At 30.9% G+C, this 20,098-nt stretch overlaps 6 protein-coding genes across 13 annotated transcripts in view; 3 read left to right on the top strand and 3 right to left on the bottom strand.

The window, feature by feature from the left end:
* Nucleotides 1-5: 5 nt before the first annotated feature.
* Psf3 (DNA replication complex GINS protein PSF3) lies at nt 6-1,255 on the bottom strand. The gene is made up of 4 exons (XM_003707475.3): nt 1,022-1,255; nt 757-901; nt 487-616; nt 6-384 (listed from the first exon to the last, which is right to left on the bottom strand). Exons 1-4 carry the CDS (start codon nt 1,125-1,127, stop codon nt 157-159), a joined length of 609 nt encoding a protein of 202 aa, XP_003707523.2. The 5' UTR covers nt 1,128-1,255; the 3' UTR covers nt 6-156.
* Nucleotides 1,256-3,901, top strand: LOC100879691 (cilia- and flagella-associated protein 157). Its single transcript, XM_012295065.2, has 8 exons — nt 1,256-1,372; nt 1,449-1,746; nt 1,936-2,207; nt 2,285-2,438; nt 2,551-2,839; nt 3,039-3,302; nt 3,398-3,523; nt 3,629-3,901. The coding sequence occupies exons 2-8, from the start codon at nt 1,619-1,621 to the stop codon at nt 3,833-3,835; spliced, it is 1,440 nt and encodes a 479-aa protein (XP_012150455.2). The 5' UTR covers nt 1,256-1,372; nt 1,449-1,618; the 3' UTR covers nt 3,836-3,901.
* A 311-nt stretch (nt 3,902-4,212) lies between these two features.
* LOC100879578 (Apoptosis and caspase activation inhibitor) lies at nt 4,213-5,395 on the top strand. The gene is made up of 5 exons (XM_012295066.2): nt 4,213-4,265; nt 4,392-4,479; nt 4,596-4,878; nt 4,952-5,177; nt 5,246-5,395. Exons 2-5 carry the CDS (start codon nt 4,454-4,456, stop codon nt 5,326-5,328), a joined length of 618 nt encoding a protein of 205 aa, XP_012150456.1. The 5' UTR covers nt 4,213-4,265; nt 4,392-4,453; the 3' UTR covers nt 5,329-5,395.
* Nucleotides 5,396-5,425: 30 nt separating this feature from the next.
* On the bottom strand, nt 5,426-8,772 carry LOC100879469 (mitochondrial 2-oxodicarboxylate carrier). Of its 5 annotated transcripts, none has more exons than XM_076541356.1 (7): nt 8,637-8,772; nt 6,920-7,169; nt 6,647-6,753; nt 6,528-6,584; nt 6,148-6,447; nt 5,930-6,075; nt 5,426-5,820 (listed from the first exon to the last, which is right to left on the bottom strand). In XM_076541356.1, the coding sequence occupies exons 2-7, from the start codon at nt 7,092-7,094 to the stop codon at nt 5,700-5,702; spliced, it is 906 nt and encodes a 301-aa protein (XP_076397471.1). In that variant the 5' UTR covers nt 7,095-7,169; nt 8,637-8,772; the 3' UTR covers nt 5,426-5,699. The 5 variants fall into 5 exon arrangements, with proteins under 5 accessions (XP_076397471.1, XP_012150459.1, XP_003707520.1 ...); XM_012295069.2 differs by lacking the exon at nt 8,637-8,772 and adding an exon at nt 8,492-8,631; XM_003707472.3 differs by lacking the exon at nt 8,637-8,772 and adding an exon at nt 8,419-8,557.
* Nucleotides 8,650-12,657, top strand: LOC100880805 (ectonucleoside triphosphate diphosphohydrolase 5). 4 transcript variants are annotated; one of them, XM_003707484.3, is made up of 7 exons: nt 8,650-8,786; nt 10,034-10,164; nt 10,234-10,642; nt 10,725-10,898; nt 10,974-11,402; nt 11,480-11,656; nt 11,730-12,657. In XM_003707484.3, the coding sequence occupies exons 1-7, from the start codon at nt 8,766-8,768 to the stop codon at nt 11,805-11,807; spliced, it is 1,419 nt and encodes a 472-aa protein (XP_003707532.1). In that variant the 5' UTR covers nt 8,650-8,765; the 3' UTR covers nt 11,808-12,657. The 4 variants fall into 4 exon arrangements, with proteins under 4 accessions (XP_003707532.1, XP_012150461.1, XP_012150465.1 ...); XM_012295071.2 differs by lacking the exon at nt 8,650-8,786 and adding an exon at nt 9,044-9,088; XM_012295075.2 differs by lacking the exon at nt 8,650-8,786 and adding an exon at nt 9,400-9,631.
* A 2,649-nt stretch (nt 12,658-15,306) lies between these two features.
* The window catches only part of Galphao (G protein alpha o subunit), a 30,534-nt gene continuing 25,742 nt past the window's right edge, over nt 15,307-20,098 (bottom strand). Inside the window, exon 9 of the mRNA XM_003701736.3 lies at nt 15,307-19,920. Coding sequence (XP_003701784.1) covers nt 19,733-19,920 — 188 coding nt within the window. The 3' untranslated portion in view covers nt 15,307-19,732. The remainder of the gene's footprint in view (nt 19,921-20,098) is intronic.

Genomic DNA, 20,098 nt, shown 5'->3' with positions numbered 1-20,098 from the left:
CTTAATTAAAAAATAACACTTTCTATATTTCACTATCAATTCACATATATTATAAATTATTTAAACTATCATTAAATTAGAAATCTATGTTATAAATTACTTGATCAAAATGTAAAACATTCCTCTTTAAGTCTTATATTTTGTAAAATAAGAATACTACTGGAATTCATAATTTGCACGTTTCCTTTTTTTCAAATTTGCAGTAACTTCTGAAGGAAGTATACTATTAGTACCCATTTTTAGCCACTCTAAAAGCCTAACCTTAGCTTTCCTACCACTGAAAAATAGTTCTCTTTCGAGTCTAGGAAGTTGATTCCCTAATGTAGGGTCAGATATTGGATTTTGGGCCCAATCCATAACTAAACGAAAACGAGCTTTAAATGTCTGAAAAAAATATAACAAAATTTCTAACATTCTTAAATAAATGAGTTCAAGATTAAAAAACCCACTCTTTCACATAGTCTAATAAGTTCATCAATTTTTTACCTGTAATAAACTATCCGTGATTTGTTCAGAATCTCTGTCATTTAATTTCCGTACATGCATTCCTAATTCATAAAAGAATGGGTTCCACTTGCTTAAAACAACAGCATCAGCATCCGCTTTTAAGATTTCTCTAACAAAATATAATTAAACATAAATGAATTTACTACGTGAAAAATTATTGTGAAAAAATATGAATATTTATGTACCAGAAAGGCCAAGGTGTGAACAATGATTTAATTAATAAGATTAAAAAAATATAAAAAATCAAACCTATATCCTTCCTTGTATATTTTTGGTATATCAACGCTAACTACAGGATTTCTTAAATTTTTCAATGACACTGCTAACCATAATGGAAACTCCACTTTTGATGCTACTTTTAAATTTTCAGATTGGGATGAGGAATCCAAACAACCTTAAAAACGCAGATTGCACATATCTTAAGTAAACTGATATTTATACAATTCGTAAATATTAGTAGTAACTACAAAATAAAATAATGCATATTTCACATCATTTTGAAATAAAATATTACCTAATCCAGGTAACTCAACTTCAATCGTGCATGTTAATCGTTCTTCAGTACACAAAATATCATTTATAGCAAAATAGTTTGGCATGTAACTTTGACTGCAGGCCATTTTGTAACAATAACAAAATTTTAAACGGTCAACGTGCGATGTAATAAAACATTGATTTTATAAAACGCCGCTAGGTAGCGTGAAACAATTTTTTGAATTTTTGCATTACGTTACTGAAGAGCTTTTAAATTTTTATGCTATGTCGTAAGAAAGTTATAATCTTGCAACTTAAAATTTTGTATGGTGTATTGTTTATTTCTTTAGATAATAATAATTAATGCATTACATAATTGTATTCTCAGAATGTATGACAATCAGAATTACTTCATATTCATTGTACACAAAGTACTTAAGTAATAAAATTATTATTGAATTCTTCAGAAAATCAATTTCAAATAAACTGGATATCACTGGTCAAGTAAATTGGTTACTTCTGTTACCGTGAAACTAGCAACTTATCGATTTAACAAGAGAGATCCCCAGCCGTTTTTGATGTAACGTTGAAGAATTCAAATTATTCGTGCAACGATTCGTAATTTTAGTTGATAAAAATGCAACGAGCAAGAAAAAAAAAGGGTAAAGGTAAAAGAGCGAAGAAAGTAAAAAAGAGGTGTTTAAACGAAAGGGAGACCTTGTCATACGAACAGGAAATATTAGAAAACAACAGACAGTTGGCACGGTGAGTACTACATGCGTATGTGTGCATGTGCGTACAAAAATGAAATAAATATTGCGAGTCGCAATATATCGATTAGTAGTGATCGACGATATAATTCGAATCTGAAGAAATGGGATTCCAGGGAGATCCGAAGAAGAGTTTAAAAACAAGTAATACCTAATTCTTATAAATTCATTTTTCTTCTGTTAGATTGAGAAGTCGAAACGAAGAATTAGAAGAGCAAGCAGAAATTGCGAAGGAGAAACTCCGACAATTGGAAGAGGATCGCGCGGATGTGATAGCGTATCTAAAGAGAAACTTGGAAGAGAAGGGACTAGAAACGAAAGAGCACAATGAACGGCTCTCAATCTTGGAAGAATTACGAAAGGAGGAATTGGAAGCTTACAAGAAAAAGGAGGATGCAATGGAAATGGAATATCGCCTTATGGAGAGCAATTTGAGCGCCGAAGTTAAATTGACTGGTGTGTTATATCTTCTAAATCAACATTCGAAAATTTCTTATTTTCTCGTGAATTCATCAATCTTGTATTATCGTTAGCCGGTAAATTAAATGCGCTAGAAGATTGGAGACTAGCACGTCTTGATTTGATGCAGAAATATGAAAAGCAGGAATTAGAAATGGCTGAGCAAGATAAGCGTCACAGAGAAACACTTTATGAAGCTGAGAAAAATGCTGTCATTGGGAAAGCATTGTATGTTGTACCTTGTTAAAACTTCAGATATATCACAATCCTTAGCCTTCTAATTATACTATTAGCAGTAGTAGTAGTTCATTCCCCTCACTGGAAATCATATGCATAATAGGATGCAGAAGGAAATGACTGAACGTTTACATGTTCTATCTGAAGAACTTCGCAAATCAACAACTCTACAAATGGCAGAAATCATGCATCGTGTGGTTCAGGAAAATGTGGCATTAAACAGAGAACTTGATAACATGTTGGAGATCAACAATGAACTTGAAAGCGTTAACATTGAATGCAAGAAAGCTGAAGAAACATTAAGACTGAAGAGTCAACTATTTGAAACTGAGTCAAAAATGACATTGAAAACAGTGTTGAAGCAGAGAGACATTATTCACAAAATGGCCAATGTGAGACTAATATTTATGCTTACAATTATTTCAGTTTCTTAGAAAACTTTTTTTTATTAATAAAGAAGATGAATGATAGTACATGCTTTAGCTATGCCTTAAGTAAGTTCGGTCTTTAGGTTTATTATAAGATATATTGACAAGATTCTGTCTTTCTACATGCATAGCTGGAGTTAGTAAATGTAGGAAAATGTTGTAGGATTTTGAAGAATTGTTGCTGTATTATGCACAAGCAGAGAAGTACAATAAAAGATATTCTGAATTACAAAAGATTTTGGATAGTATTGTTGAAAGAGCTAAAGAGAAAGAAGATAAACAAATTCCAGCTCTCAAAAAAGAGATTTTAATAGCTCTGAATGATAAGCAAAAGTTGTTAGAAGAAGTTCAGGAAAAGGAAAAACAATTGAAAGCATTGAAGGGTATTATAAACCGTGTTAAAAGTCTTTTTGATGAAGCTTCACAAGTAAATATAAATGAATTGACTTACATGTTAATTATAATCAATTGCTAATCTTAATTTTGATTCATATCTTTACTTGTAAAATGGTACCTTTGCAGATTACACAAGATGCTATTAATAAAGAACAACTCATTGACTGTATAGGTGAAAAATTGTTACATTCTCTTAATGAAATATTACAAACTGAAAATCTTATTGATATAATAGAATACTCTCCATCGGAGGTACGTATTTAATGGACGAATTTAATTAATAAAAAGTCATATTAGCAGTAAGGAAAATGAGGAAAAAATTATGGATTGCAAGAATGATCTAATTTTATTTTATAGGTTGAAAACATTGATTGTCAATACAAAACAGGTTGCTTAGGACTTATTGAACCTTTAGATCCTTGTAGCTGCGATAAAAAAGACAAGGAAGAAAGCATTGAAGAGACAGTGTCACAAATGTCTCTGGAGGATTTGGAACTAAGGGTACCATCCTGTGTATTAAGTATTATTAGTTCCAGTATTGCATCCCCTAAAGAAGAAACTTAATTTATAAAAATGAAATGAGAACACAATTATTTATTGTATCATAATAAATTTAGAAATGTGGAAGTATTTCGAAAGCCTCATTCTAATTTTGGAAATTTACATTTAGTAGTATTTTCGGAATAAGCGCGCGTAAATATAACTCTTCAAAATTATCTAAGAATATAGCTTCTAGAGTACTGTTAACCCTTTTAATTAGTTGTTTTATTATTTAATTATAAATGAAAATAATTACTATGCTAATGTTGTTTATAAAATTATTTTTTTGGAACATAGAATATCCAGTAGATATAAAGAGTAAGGTTTTTGATTATGTTTGTACTTCCGATCGTGCAATATGAACAGAAATGGCATAATGATCTATCGTGTACGTTCTATGCGCTAATGTCATATTGAATCAGCAGTATTTATTTATTAATGAATTAATATACATGTAAGTACTTAAGTACTACAGTATAAATATATAAGTCTCCAGACATTTTCGGTACAAGTAAACAGGTTACTTAAAGTAACCATTAATTTAAATGGATTTTCTGTTCAATTCTTACTCTTGGTGCAGGTTATAAACAATCATTTCTTGAAGTAAAAAAGAATATTACTAAATAAAGAGAAAAAATAGACATGCCCCCTAAAAGAAATCAAGGAAGGTTGGTAAGGTTATTTGTATTATGTTCAAGTTTTTTGTTTGTATTTGCAATAGTCCTTTGTATCAAATTTATGCAAATTTATGTTTATTACATGCATAATAATAATATTGACTTAGAGGCAAAAAGGTAAAAGAAAAGGAGAAAAAAGAAAGTAAAAAGGATGATCAATATCTTGAAGATATTATAGATATTGTAGAAAATGTTACAAAAGATTTTAATTTCTTGGTAAATGCTCCTGTTTCTGAAGATGATCATTTCGTTTTTGAATCAGAAAAAAAGTGGGATGTTGATGTTTCTAAATACTCAGAATATTTTACACTTGATTTAAACATGTTATCTGCAGCAATAGAATCAATACCATTCAATGAAAATGTTGATATCGACACAAAGTATTTTACTGTAAGTTTAAGAATATTTTTAAACTGATCTATCATATCTGTTTAAGTTTATATTATAATATTAATTATTTTAGAATGATCAGTTAACAAATATTTATAATATCGCAGAACAGGGTAAAGAGAAGTATAATAAAATTTTAAGCAATTTAGAAACACATGTTACAAGTGATTCAAAAAATGAAACTGGTCAGGGTTCTGTAGAAGACACAACTGAAGAGTTAGATTTTTTACTGTCGTTAGAAGAACCTGTGGATGAACCTTCAACTATTTTAAAATCTTTGCCTGGATCTTACAATGCTGGTATAAATAGATAGAATTTGTAATATAATCTTTACTTGAACATTTGTTTAGGGAATATTTTCTTGCAGATACCAAACTTGCAACTAAACCTAGTACCTCCACTAAGCCTATGGATTTAGAAAAGTGGTTGGATTCTGTGTTAGATGATTAAATCTAATTATCTTTATAATTGGTCACATTATTGCTAATAATAATGAATAAAAATTATTATAATTTTAGTTCATAAAATTATTTTCACAAGGAAAAGGTAACTTTAATAGATTCTATTTTTATACAAGTTTTCCAAATTATGTAAAAATGATTATTATATGCACTTCTTATAATTACTTATTTATCATATAAACTTGTTTAAAAGTAAAAAAGACTAATTAAACATACTATTAAATGTTGCAAATACAACTGGTGTATAGTGCTAATTTAAAATTGAATCTCAAATGTCAGGAACATTATTCCTGTATAACTTTTCTGATAAAGTTAATAAAAAATGCATCATTTAGTCTATATGGTAGGCTAAAATTCGAACTAATCGCCAAAGTGCATAGTAAGATATACTTTCATTTTTTCATATACTATAAGCATAATGGCACCACCTGGTCCTAATCGTAAAACTTTCGGTAATAACCCTTTATATAAAGCTTTAAATCTGAAATAAAAATAATTAAAAATTTTTAATATTACTAATTTGATTATTTAATACAAAAGTATTAATTATAGTCATGAAAATTATAAAATGTATAAATGTTGTTTCTTACCCTTCTCTATGATAAACTATGTAAATAGTTTGTAAGGTACCCTTGTATACTATATCACCTTGAGGACCTTGAATACGACTTTTTGCAACATCAAAAGGTATATTCATGCAAGATGCTAATGTACCTGACGCGAAACCAGCAAAGAACTAAAAGATATTTGTTGATTAAATCAATGATTAGATAGATGATTCTGTATAACATAGAGGCAACACACTCACCTTAATAAAGAAGTCTGAAATAGAATCTGTTTGTTTCTGTAATTTAGGAACAATGGAATTGTATATTCCAAAGTAAAATGCATTAAAAACACCATTTCTCATTATTGTGGCAGATAATCCTTTATTAAGCCCATTCAACCCTAAGCCATGTTGAGAAATAATTTGTCGAGTCACAGCAAAAGTAGATGGCATGTCACTGATACGTTTACGATTAGACTGCATTTGTACTTTAACTACTTCAAATGGATTAACCAAAATACCCTCAGTTATACCAGTTAAAAGGCCTGCATAATAATGCACCTAAATAAGGGCAATCGAATAATTAAAATTTGTTTGATTTAGAAGAATTCAGTTAAAAAAATTATAAGTAATATACATACCATTTGTTTTGATGTCTTATTGCTTAAAACCTTCTTATATTGTTCATAGGAAAAAAACTAAAAAAAAAAATAAAAATTTCTTCATTTATGTTTTCATACAAAAATTTTAGATTACATACTTTTACAGCTCTTTTGGGGGTTTCCATGATAACTGGTGGTAATATACCTTTCCAAAAAGCTGCAAGTCCCTCATTTTTATACATTTTTTTCATACAATCCCCAATTCCTATATATAATGTAAGATCAAAAAATTATACGAACAATAAAAATCAAATACTGAAATCATTGGCATAACTATGTTACGAGGGCCAGGTATACCCTAGTCCCTATCTAGTTATGTCAATGACAAAATCATCAAAATAAAAATATGTTTAAATGTAATGATACACTGCCTGTATAATACACAGTATCATGTTGACTGATTTTGACCTGCAGTTGGAAGCGTGTTTTAATCAGATCCATAGGATGCATTATGGAAGCTTCTACAAAACCTGCAAAGCCTCCTGCTCCAATCTGTATAGCAGCTTCCTTAAAAAGGCTTGGTTGCATAGTTTCTTTGTGGGCCATATTTCAATTAGTTAATAAAAAATCATTACAATATTTGAAGGAAAATCTACTTTCCTTCTGTTTTCACTAAACTTCCTAAAATAAATATAAGTCCTATTATAATGGATAACAGATTTTTTGTCTATAATAAAACTATGTTATTAATTAGTCTATTCAATTTATATAACACTTTTTTGTATATTTTACTAGTATGTATTCTATGGTACATTTCAATTTAGGACCTACTAAGGTAAAAATTGTTACTTAAATAGATTAGCAGTACATGTTATGTATTTACAAATGATGTACATATATATAAATATAAAAGAAGCCTTTAATCTACAAATTTTAAGTAAAATACTTAGTTTAAAATTAGTATTACTGCAAAAAAAACAAAACTTAAAACTAAAAATAGTAAGTTAGTAATTGTGTAAAGTATATTGTGTACAAATTTTAAATAGAAGTAGAATTATTCTAATAAAAATGACGTTTTTCCGATATATAGTTCTACGATGATTTTGTAAAAAGTATCAAAATAGAATTACGTGTGACTATATGTATGAAATGATGCAGCAATATCCGCATATTATCTTATAGAATATTGCGTCATTAAGATTGTCGCGTTAATTACCGTTCAAATCTAATTTACACAGTTTTAAGTGAACAGCGTTCATAATTATTATTTAACATATTCTGTTAAAATAATTAAATACTTGCATTAAATAATTACGACTAATTGATTTTAAAAACTTCAAATTTTTACTAAAAATTTATTTGAATTTCATACATCACATTTTTAATTAGTTACAATTATACTTAATTCCTTAAGCTTAATGCCTCAAGTATATAATTCATTTTAATTAATATATGCCCTTAAGTGATTTTGAACATAATAAATGTTCACAATAAATTTAAAATATTTATTCTCCCTTTCTATACTGTATATAATTGTGACTAGGCTACAACTATGTATTTATGATATATAAAAGTCTGTAAGGAACAAGGTATTGTAATATAGCTTATTTATATAGGAGACTTTAATATATCACAGATTCCGTATAGTTTGTCTCCTCCTGGTAAGTATTATAACAAATAAGTTACAGACTAATCATTTCTTTTTCCTACTATTGAAAATTTAAGTTACAACATATCAATTTAATTTTTCTATTTGAATAAACATTTATATTACTCTGTTACAGGATTAAAGCATTGCATTTCATTTGTTTCAATAATTAGAGTAGAAAAGCATAACAAGACCATGACAAAAACAGATATTTAGTATTGTTATTAAACAAATTCAAACTCAGGGTTAATGATATTAATTGCTTAATACATGGCAGTATACATAGAACACTTTTCCATTGAATTGCATCCATTATATGAAGTTTGTCCAATTGATTTAATCAACTTAAACAGACTTGTATCAGTCGTTGAAGTACTGCAGATAACAACGGTTTTCTTTGTCCACCTTGTGATAATCTGCTTCTTTGAAGTGAATCGTACTTGAAACCTTGAGATTTATTATCGCCGCCATTTTGTTATTATATATTCAAGTAATCTTACTGATTTCGAGTCTCATCGCAGAGAATACTAGTCATAGTTAAGTGAAGCGTCATGTTCGATAGTAGCTGTTAAGTTCAATCGTCTTTTTTTTCTTTCCGTTCTAGTGTTTGACGGGCATAGTTCTGTGACATGGAGGTTAGACGTAGAAAGGTTCGTTTTCAGTATTTTATTTTTGTTACAAACTATGTAGGGTATTTTAGTACAACATGCATTAGAATATTACTATTTCATTAAAAATGAATAATTAGCATAACCTGTATTTGTATGGAGCATAAAATATCTATATAAGAACACGCCAATAATAATTGTAAAGGAAACTTAAATATTGTATGTAACTCAATAAATAAATATATTATTTTTAATTCTTTATACGAACAAGATTCATGATCTTGTAATAAACCTAAAAAAGAAGAAATTAAATTATGTGTTTTAACAGTCAGCAACTTAGTTACGTAAGTTCTTAAGTAAAATCATTCGAATATTTAAAGATTTGAAAATTAACTTTTTGGCGGTTTTGTTTTAACTTTTTAACTTTGTATAATTCATATAAATTTTATAACCAATCTTTTCGTAATCCTCATTAATATGCTATGATGCAATAAAATTCTGTTTCCAATTAATTCTTTCGCTTACACTAAAATTTTATATAATACATTTTGTTAAAAATTAATTTAATTCTACGACTTTTTCGTGTATCTTTATTATAATATTGGATTTAAATATAATAAATTTGTATTCGATTTCTTGTTATTTATGTATTTGAATAAAATATATCACGCTTATTGTGTACGTTAATTTAAAAATTTGTCTTGATTATAAAATGTTAATTTAATTTAATTACGAGTGGTTTTGACGCACCAGTTTTAAAAGCTTCGCGGTTCACGTGATGCGTGATGCTTTTATTTACCTCTCAAGTACTTTGCGTAAAAAAAACTAAAACTGCCGTTGTTGCTTGTATTACCACTTGTATTGCATTTTAAATGCAATATATTCCAGTAAGTATAAAATACAATGTATCTTTTATATTAAATTAGGTACTGTAAGTGTTATAATATGAATTTTTTTATATTTGAGGTTATATCTTTGTTTATGTTTATGTACAGTTATTTCCTGTATTAATTATTTTAGTTCTCTTATTTTTAAATCCTTTTCTATTAGTTTAATTCCAAAATGAATTAATGTAATTTTCATTCTTATGGAACTACACATTTGCAAAGATTGTTATAACCTACTACAATTTATTATACATTTTTACTTACAGTGCTGGACAGAAGTATTGGCACAGGCCACATTTTAGCATGGAATTGCTTACAAATTTGGAACAAAATATCTCATTTCATTTAACCTTTATACTCATCAAAAATAATTGAAACACTAACATATAATTATATTTCCAGTTAAGAACAGAAAATGAAGATACTTTTGAAACAAAACCAAAACCACGTTCTAAGAAAGGACATCCAGGTAGAAGATATTTTATGGTTGTGGCTTTGTTGGGAATTCTCTTCCTGGGATACATTGCGATAGCGTATGGTTTAAATCTTTTTTTATTAAATCACAATTAATGTCAATTATAAACATTTTCTTATCCTTTCAGATATGACTTGAAGCCAGTACGTCTTGGTAGCAAAGCAATTGATACATTGGCATTCTCTTTCAATTTGCAAAAACCATTTTATGTAGTGGTAATTGATGCAGGCTCCACTGGTAGTCGAGCCTTGGCCTTTAGTTTTCATGAATCAATTTTGGGTGGTAATTTAATTTTAGACAGTGAATTGTACACAGAAACAAAGCCTGGAGTCAGTGCTTATGCAGACAAGCCTAAAGATGCTGCTAAATCACTTATTGTATTGCTTGATAAGGTCAGAGAAGTTATCCCTCAACCTGAATGGCAGCATACACCTCTCACAATGAGAGCTACTGCTGGTTTGAGACTTCTTCCAGGACATAAAGCTCAAGAGATACTTCAAGAGTGTAGGAAACTATTTGAAGACAGTGGTTTTCAGGTATAGATGGAAGATACACTTTTTGCTATTCAAATATCTGTACAAACATCTATCAAGTGCATTTATTCCATTGTGTATGTAGGTTTCCAAAAATTCAATTTCTATAATGGAAGGAACAGACGAGGGTATCTTCTCATGGTTCACTGTCAATTTCCTATTAGAAAGATTTAATACGCACAGTCCTGGCAGCACGGTTGCTGCATTGGATCTTGGTGGAGGTTCAACACAAGTGACTTTTTCACCTGATGCCAAACAGGTACAATGAAAAAAAAAGAAAAAATACAGAAAAATAACATGTTAAATAAATATTGACATATTACAATATATTCAGGAAAAGAAACTGGACGGACATGTATATTCTGTTAATATCTTCAATCATAACATGAGTGTTTATACGCACAGTTATTTGGGTATGGGTCTTATGGCTGCCAGAAAAGAGATACTAACTCATGGAATGAATTTGGAGAATGCAAATCCAAAAACTGTGATAGAAGTACGGTCAGAATGCATAAATCCCATAGTGTCCACTAAATGGAACTATGGAGGACTTAATTATCTTATTAAAGGGCCTGTTAATGGTACTCATAAATTAGTTAAAACACAAAATTTTGCGGGAGGGGAAGAGGACAGGCCAATCGTTAATTTTTCTGAATGTTTGAAAAACATTGAAAAATATGTTGGTAGGATTAAAAATAAACCTATAGGTTTAAAAGATCATGAAATTTACGCTTTCTCCTATTATTTTGACCGTGCCACGGAGGTAAGCAATTTTGAATGGAATTTATATGTTAGCAAAAAACTATAAAAGTATTGAATTTTAATTTATTATTATTTCAGGTTGCTCTAGTTGATCCCTTCGCTGGAGGAATTATTCCAGTGAGTGCGTTTTTGAAGCAAGCAAGGGAAGCCTGTGATTATCCAAATACCGATCAACCTTTTATTTGCCTTGATTTAACATTTATTTATATTCTCCTGCGTGATGGATTTGGATTGGAACCTACTACAAAACTTTATGTAAGGGTCTTGATACAAATTTGTTTCTCAAACTTTTCAATTGGATTATTGATTTTTTATATCTGTCAAACAGCTTTACAAGAAAATCAACGGACATGAGTTAAGCTGGGCTCTTGGTGCTGCCTTTAATATAATTCAAAATGGTCTTTAACGCACCTGAAACCTAGATAAAGGAATTACAAATATTTTTGCACAAAATTAAAAAATTAGGACGTATTAATTGTTATACAATTATTTAATTGATCATGTGATTTAGGTAGAAACTCGTTTACTGATTTCATTTCACATTCAATTGCTTATTGTATATCTAATAAGGTAATAGTATTCTATAGAACAAATTTTATGATTTCTTTAGGCATCGTGTTCTAACCAATTGAAATATTAATGAAAACGAGTGTGTTAAATTTTAATATCAGACGTGTACATACAAGACATGTACATAATTTCTAGGAACATACTTGTTAACTTATTTGTTTTAGTATTTTTGAATACAATTAATCTTGTACAATGCAAAGTACTTTCCTGTATTAAGAATATGTTACTACATTTTCTTAAGAATTTTCGGTAAGAACCAAGTTAGTATAATTATCAATTACATTGGAAATTTTGTAATCTTAATTTTTGACACTTTCTAATGTAATATTTTAGCTCAATGTAATTGACTTCGTTATTTTGTAAATGGTACAAATTCACTAATTTTATTTTTTAAAATATGTGTATTTAATGTTTACAATCATTTTTAATGTTTTACATCGAAGATAACTATAAAAATATATTTTTTTGATGTAACATTTTTCGGATTTTAAAGTGTAGCTTACAATGTAAGATCTGCAATTCTTTAAAAGATATCTGCAAACGTAACAAATACAATAGCGACTAGCATATTTCATCATTATAAAATATTATAATTTTGGATTGTTTTTACTAGAAGTTTCTCTAAATGTATTTGTAAGATATTATTAGATGTAAATATTTTTACATTAAAATATCATTGAAATATATGATGTGTTACATTTTAATTGTTTTCATTGGTCCCAACACGCATATAAGGAAAATAAAAAAATGAAAATTTCGACACTTTAACGGCGTAGTATGGTTCCTGAGGCATTTAGAAACAAATTTCTATTAGGGTTTGATGCGTTTTGATGTCTAATAAAGCCAGAAAATCAATTTTTGTCGAATTCGGTCGAAAACGATACAGGTGGCGCCATCTAGCGGCGAGCGGCGGAACTACGAAAAAATAAAATCTCGATTTTCTCGAAAACTAGGAACTTTCTCGAAATTCTGAGATATACAAATTGTTCCTTGTCGCCTACGGAATCGAACGAATATAATTATAGCCCGCTAGGACAATTATTAAGGAAAATAGAAAAATAGCCCATTTCATGGACTAAAAAATTGGCGTCCATCTAGCGGCGAAAGTTGGAACTACAAAAATAGAAAATCTCGATTTTCTCGAAAACTAGGGACTTTCTCGAAATTCTGAGATATACAAACTGTTCCTTATCGCCCACGGAATCGAATGAATGTAATTATAGCCCGCTAGGACAATTATTAAGGAAAATAGAAAAATAGCCCATTTCATGGACTAAAAAATTGGCGTCCATCTAGCGGCGAAAGTTGGAACTACAAAAATAGAAAATCTCGATTTTCTCGAAAACTAGGGACTTTCTCGAAATTCTGAGATATACAAATTGTTCCTTATCGCCCACGGAATCGAATGAATGTAATTATAGCCCGCTAGGACAATTATTAAGGAAAATAGAAAAATAGCCCATTTCATGGACTAAAAAATTGGCGTCCATCTAGCGGCGAAAGTTGGAACTACAAAATTATAAAAATGCGATTTTCTCGAAAGTTAGCAAACTTTGAGTACTTCTGAGGCTCAGAAAGTGTTATGTAATTGCACTAGAAGCAAAATAATGCGATAAAAGCTTCCTAAAGGCTTTAATAAAGAAATTAAGAAAAATGACAAAAATTTTCTCCATAAAATGACATTTTTCTTAATTTCTTTATTAAAGCCTTTAGGAAGCTTTTATCGCATTATTTTGCTTCTAGTGCAATTACATAACACTTTCTGAGCCTCAGAAGTACTCAAAGTTTGCTAATTTTCGAGAAAATAGCATATTTTGTAATATTGTAGTTCCAACTTTCGCCGCTAGATGGACGCCAATTTTTTAGTCCATGAAATGTGCTATTTTTCTATTTTCCTTAATAATTGTCCTCGCGGGCTATAATTACATTCGTTCGATTCCGTAGGCGGCAAGGAACAATTTGTATATCTCAGAATTTCGAGAAAGTCCCTAGTTTTCGAGAAAATCGAGATTTTCTATTTTTGTAGTTCCAACTTTCGCCGCTAGATGGACGCCAATTTTTTAGTCCATGAAATGGGCTATTTTTCTATTTTCCTTAATAATTGTCCTAGCGGGCTATAATTACATTCGTTCGATTCCGTAGGCAACAAGGAACAATTTGTATATCTCAGAATTTCGAGAAAGTTCCTAGTTTTCGAGAAAATCGAGATTTTATTTTTTCGTAGTTCCGCCGCTCGCCGCTAGATGGCGCCACCTGTACCGTTTTGGGCCGAATTCGACAAAAATTGATTTTCTGGCTTTATTAGACATCAAAACGCATCAAACCCTAATAGAAATTTGTTTCTAAATGCCTCAGGAACCATACTACGTCGTTAAAGTGCCGAAATATTGCACTTTGCATGCGCTGTGGAATTAACACCGGTGGCTCATGTACGTATCGGAATGCTGGCACAAAATAATTAATTACTCGTTACCCGAACATTGTTCATGAACTTTTATGATCGAACCATGTAAATAATGCATTGTTGACCATTCTTCAATCATAAAAGTGCACAAAATATATCCACAAAACGTGTAATTAATTATTCAATATGACCCCGTACATGACACACGTGGCGCCATCTAGCGGTAGTGTATGGGAACGAAGGAAACTACTGTTTCAAAACCGTGTAGTTCACCCTGTTCGCCGGAGAGATGGCGCCACCAGTCTAATTTTTTTTAGAATTCTATTTTACGGCTTAATTTACTATAATATGCATTTCGAAGTTAATTAGACTTGCACTCCGATGTAATTTGATGCATATTATAGTAAATTAAGCCGTAAAATCGAATTTTTAAAATATGGCACTAGTGGCGCCATCTCTTCGGCGAACAGGTTGAACTACACACTTTTGAAACTCTTCTTTGATTAGTTCCTACATAACTAGGCGGCGCCACGTGTATCGTTTCGCATCAATTCAATTATAATTTATTTTATTGTCTTAATTATCTTCAATATGTATTAAATTACAGCGGAGAGCAAAAGTAATTAACTTTGGAATGTTTTGATTATCAATTTTTGACGAAACTGACTTTTTAACGATAGTTACCTAGAATCCTGACATGTTTCTGCGCTGAGGTGCTAGATGATGCTATTAGATTATTTTATATAGTCGTTCCAAAATATTGTGGGGTCTTATTACTACACTTGTCAATAGCTTTTTCTTGACAAATTCCTGTCTTGACCGCTTGTTGATAGGAATTTGGATGTCATGTATATGTTACACAAAAAAATTATTCTTTTTCAATCAGTTCTTGTGATAAATCTGTACGGAGTAGCAATAATAACTGCTCATCTTTATTTGTTCGTTTATTTCGACATTTCAAGATGTATGGACAATTATTACATAATAATTATATATATTTATATATGTATAATGAGAGAGCATTCTCCTCTCGCAACGTTTCCTTACTCGTCCCCAAAAAAATCCCCCTTCCTTGTTTCTTTCTCTCCCTCTCTCACACTCATTCTTCCTTGCTTACGTTTTCTCTTTCTTTCATCCCTTTCTGTCTCGTTTGTTTCCTTCACGATAAAAGAATGAAAAGGTAAAAGTAAGAAAGAAACGGCGTTGGTTCGTCGAATCTACGAATGATTTTACGAAACGATTTATTTGTTCTTTTTTTTTTGTTGGGTGTATTATTTGTAAACAATCATTCAACGATGATTGCACAACCTTGACTCCCATTGTGTTTCCCTCATTTTCTTTCCGCCTTTCATCAACGTCTTCTTATTATCATTTAGTGTTTATCGATAAGATTATGATCGTTACCATTTAATCAGTTACAATTACGATAATAACACTAGTGTTTTTTAGTTAGTCTCGCATTTGTTCCGCCCACTCATCTACCCCCACCACGCGGCCACCTACTCCCAGCCAGGAACTTTGGCGCCAAATTCAAATATCGAATTACAATTAATTTAAGCGTACGTAAGCTGTTCATTTCTTTCTCCTACTATTTTCTCTCTATCGATACAAATATTTATCGACCTCCGTGCGAACACATTTTCTATTAGTTTCTTTCTTTTTTTCTGTTATCTCTCCTTTTCATTCTTTCTCCTATTTACGTACTCGTAATTTTTATTCTTCGTCTTCGTGAAAAATATTATTTCGCTTTTGTTATTTATCTTTTCCTTCGACTATACTGTTTCTCTTCTATGATGATCAAGCAATCGTTCGGTGTCGTATGTGTCTTTCGTCGTAAGGCAAGAAACGTGTTTTTCTCAATTGTGCACAAATTTTCAAAGATCTTTTTACAAATCCCTGAATTTCTCGTTCGACAAATGAAATTTATTAAAAAAGGAAATATATAACGAAAAGAAGGATAATTAAAATTATAAACGTCGATAAATGGCTCTCCGAAACATTCTCGAGAAACTAGGGAAACTTCCGATAAAGATTAGGGAAAAGAGCCGAGAAGAAACAAATGTCAACAGAATCACTGCTATAACACTTTAATTCATTATCCTAGTCGATTATAATTATTCGAATACAATTTCCAGCCTCGAAATTGCACAACTTCCTGTTACAATTTTTAGTTCAATCAATTTACAGAGCTTAATCGATGGGCAGTTGGCAAATTTAGAAATTTAGTCGCTGCCTTTTCTTTGGTCAAATGAAACCGATTTTCAACCGTCTGAAAATAAATTGAACGCTCTGAAAATTATTATATTTTAACTTACTGAACATTGGTATAAATACAAAACTTTTTGGCTGAATCGAGTTGAACTCAATTTAGCAGAAAAAAAAAACGAAATTCCCCGAAACTGTTTCGTACGAATTAGTACGTTTCTTCTATTTTGACTAGAAATTCTATATCCGTACTTAATTTATACATAATTACGGCTACTACATATAGGAATACTTAATTAATTATAATCGATACCCCTAAGATTTATATATATTAACTTTTACAGTAATATGGCAACGGCGGTGACGGTAATACTATTTTTCATTTATCCCCTAGATTCAACTAACGATATAAAAATAATTCACAAAATATGTAAAAAACGGAAACACAAACGAAAAATCTTTCTAGGATTAAAAAAGGAAAACGGTGAAATTTTGCCTTTTCCAACGGGAAATTCCTATCTTTTATAATTCGGATTAATTCGAAGATCTTTTTTTTTCTTTACATTGTAATTATTGTTCTACGATTCTTTGGTTCTTTTTGGTCGATCACTCTGTATTTCATTTTTATATTACAGCGGCGTTGGAATTGCAACTGCAATTATTCGAGAGGGGAAAAGAATGCTTCAATAAACCACACTACACACGATATAAAAGTGAATTATAGTTTTGTATTCTAAGAGAAGTTAGTTAAAAAAGTTGGATACCTTTGGTAAAGTCGCTTAATAAAATTAACACGTTTACTATTGTATCATGCATTTTCTAACCACAATTGCAATCCCAGTAGAGAGCAAGCTCCTTAGAAAAAACTGAATACGAAAATTGCGGTGTGCGTTAATATAAGAGGGAACATTTCACTTCGATATGGAATGTTTCAATCGTACCGATTTTAGAGCCAACTCGAAAACAAAAGTTTTCCTAACTTGTCCGAGAACGTAAACATAATTTTTAAAGTCAACTAAATTATCCGAAATATGGAAATTCAAGGATCCTAGTGTATTCACAGTGGAACCTCATCCTTTCATGATATAAAAACTCCAAAGGATGTCCTATATACAGAGGAGTCCCGCTATATGGCCCACTTGTAACACTTTACAAATTGTCCATCTTACAACTTGTAAATTTTACAATCTCAAATTTGCATTTCAAATTATAACAATTTTTCAAATCTTCACGGCCATATAACGAGACTGCGCCGTACCGTATATGTACACTCGTGTAATTTTGTATTACTGTGCGATTATGTGCGTACAGTGAACGTGCGTTTCATGAATTGGAACAATATTACAGAAAGTAATCTTCGTCTTAAAAGTGTCTCAGTTAAAGAGACTTCGATTGAACAGAAATGTTCGAAATAGCCCGAATTAAAATTTCATGAGACCTTTGGGCGCTCTAAACTTGTCTGGTTCGTTCCATGAATCTTGGATTGCGTCGATTTTCAGATTTCTTCAGTCTTCCAATTTAAAGGGAGCTGAACTTAACAACCGTCGAATTTATCTTTAGAAAACATAAATGTAACAAGTAAAAATATAGCTCTTTATCGTTTTGTGCGTGACTGGTATGGCAATAAAACATATTGTACGTTAAATAAAGCTAATACGTTGAATGATATTATTATTAGTATAAGGAAAGGAAATATTGTAAATTGTCCGTATGATATTCCCAGGTAGAAAATTGATTGTGCAAAGTATCGTGATATGGCGAATTTTAATTGGTACATTCGGTTGAAACAAGTCTTAAAAATGGAAGAATAAAACAAATGGATTAAACTAGTAGAAGGCAGCGTTTTGTGCTAGATATGTGTGCTTTAATTCCACTCATCTTTTCTTTTTTCACTTCTCTCTCCATTGTTTCAAAATTTATTCACTCGAATGTTACTTGGGAGTTATTTGAATAAAAATAACACAAGTTTTTCATCCCATGATGGTCCAATTTTCTACCTGGGTGAAGAGGTATCACGTTTCAATCTCTTCTCCTTAATTTATAATAAAACCAGAGGATCCGAGTGTGTTGTGTGATTGGTCTTTGTGCAATTCATTGCTGAACTTCAGAAAAGTCAACCATCGTGACCCTTTCGATTATTTTCCTTACTTAGAGGATCAAGTTTGTAATCCATTTCTTCTTCATCGAACAAAATACACATCAAATTTTCAGTTTGTTAAATTATAGGTTCAGTCCTGAAGCAACTTGAAACCATAGTTAAAACAAAAGCTGATTGTCATTGAATATTATTCTAATTCACTGAATCCAAATGGATGAGATTCTAGTGAGTTGTTCATAAACACGTTAATCGACAGGTTAATTCTATAAGTCACAACCAATTGAATCTTACAGATTAAATTCGTCGGATTATTTGAAAAGTGGAAACACCTCGATCAATATACAGCATACACATAGGATGTTTCTTTAATAATGAATCACTCTGAGAACCGAATTCGCCGCTTAAAATAATAAATGTGACTCGTTTCAGTTTGATCTCAATCTCCAGATATTTCTATTATTAACTATCAGAGCCGATTCCATTATAGTCGGATCTCTAAAAGTTTTAGGATTAAATGTCTTAAATGTCCAGCAGATGGACACAGTGACATAACCTATAAACTTCAGCTTGTGAATCTTGCAAATTAGATCAAACATGGATCTATTATAGATTCTGTACGAGTATTTATTTCTAAGCTTTAAATTCTTCTTTGAGTGAGTTGCAATATGTTGACAAACATCCTTGCTGTCCACAACTGAAACTCAGATTTCACTATTTCTGTAATTCTGCAAGTATTGAGTTCCACTTAGTTCTCACTTAAGGGAAAAATCGAAAGGGTTGCACGTAAGGGTGATAAAAAAAAGAAGAAAAAGAACCAAGAAAGTCCGCAGGTGGTCGGTAGTAGTAGCTAGCGGTGGTACATAGGTGTATATCTTGCTCTCTCTCTTTCGCTCACTATCTTTCACTCTGTCTCTCCCCCTCTGGCACTCTTTCTCGCAGTCTCTCGTTCTCACACGCTCCCTCGCTCTCGCAATACATGCCTGTCGTGTTCATATGTGTGAGTGTGAGTGTGAATGTGTGTCGGTCGATCGGCTCCGCGACGGGAATATTTATTCTAATAGAGACCGCAGCCACGAAGATTATTGGCGATAATGACATCTGTGACTGCGTCGAACACGAATTGAATGTTGTTTGTATCAGTGGCGCAAGTCATGTGGCAGTAGATCTCTTTAGTGGTTGACTTGTTCTTCGCTTCGAACTGCGCCTGGATGTATGCGGCGGCCTCACCGTATTCTTGCGCCCCTGTTTAACATATTTTCTTACATTACTACATCTTCATATTTAGTTACACTTCATATTTACTTAACATATTACATAAAATCATTTAACATATTACTAAATCATTTAATTAAACTTCATATTTACTTAACATATTTAGTCACATTACTAAATCTTCACATTTTAATGTGAACATATTTGA

The sequence above is a fragment of the Megachile rotundata genome, chromosome 16 (assembly GCF_050947335.1).
Source record: "Megachile rotundata isolate GNS110a chromosome 16, iyMegRotu1, whole genome shotgun sequence".
In the NCBI taxonomy this organism is placed as follows: Eukaryota; Metazoa; Arthropoda; class Insecta; order Hymenoptera; family Megachilidae; genus Megachile; species Megachile rotundata.
Note: the sequence above shows the minus strand (reverse complement) of the source record. Positions and strands in the feature narration are given on the sequence as shown.

Bases quoted from the DNA above. Each gene is read 5' to 3' on its own strand.
- Psf3 (XM_003707475.3), bottom strand. From the start codon at position 1,127: ATGGCCTGCAGTCAAAGTTACATGCCAAACTATTTTGCTATAAATGAT. The intron at 902-1,021 runs GTAATATTTTAT...TGCGTTTTTAAG, and splicing joins AGTTGAGTTACCTGGATTAG to GTTGTTTGGATTCCTCATCC. The intron at 617-756 runs GTTTGATTTTTT...ATATTTTGTTAG, and splicing joins ATATACAAGGAAGGATATAG to AGAAATCTTAAAAGCGGATG.
- LOC100879691 (XM_012295065.2), top strand. From the start codon at position 1,619: ATGCAACGAGCAAGAAAAAAAAAGGGTAAAGGTAAAAGAGCGAAGAAA. The intron at 3,303-3,397 runs GTAAATATAAAT...GTACCTTTGCAG, and splicing joins TTTTTGATGAAGCTTCACAA to ATTACACAAGATGCTATTAA. The intron at 3,524-3,628 runs GTACGTATTTAA...TTTATTTTATAG, and splicing joins TAGAATACTCTCCATCGGAG to GTTGAAAACATTGATTGTCA.
- LOC100879578 (XM_012295066.2), top strand. From the start codon at position 4,454: ATGCCCCCTAAAAGAAATCAAGGAAG. The intron at 4,879-4,951 runs GTAAGTTTAAGA...TAATTATTTTAG, and splicing joins TCGACACAAAGTATTTTACT to AATGATCAGTTAACAAATAT. The intron at 5,178-5,245 runs GTATAAATAGAT...ATTTTCTTGCAG, and splicing joins GCCTGGATCTTACAATGCTG to ATACCAAACTTGCAACTAAA.
- LOC100879469 (XM_076541356.1), bottom strand. From the start codon at position 7,094: ATGGCCCACAAAGAAACTATGCAACCAAGCCTTTTTAAGGAAGCTGCT. The intron at 6,585-6,646 runs GTATGTAATCTA...TTTTTTTTTTAG, and splicing joins CCCCCAAAAGAGCTGTAAAA to TTTTTTTCCTATGAACAATA. The intron at 6,448-6,527 runs GTATGTATATTA...GCCCTTATTTAG, and splicing joins ATAAGACATCAAAACAAATG to GTGCATTATTATGCAGGCCT.
- LOC100880805 (XM_012295071.2), top strand. From the start codon at position 9,059: ATGTGTTTTAACAGTCAGCAACTTAGTTAC. The intron at 10,165-10,233 runs GTATGGTTTAAA...TTATCCTTTCAG, and splicing joins CTGGGATACATTGCGATAGC to ATATGACTTGAAGCCAGTAC. The intron at 10,643-10,724 runs GTATAGATGGAA...TTGTGTATGTAG, and splicing joins TTGAAGACAGTGGTTTTCAG to GTTTCCAAAAATTCAATTTC.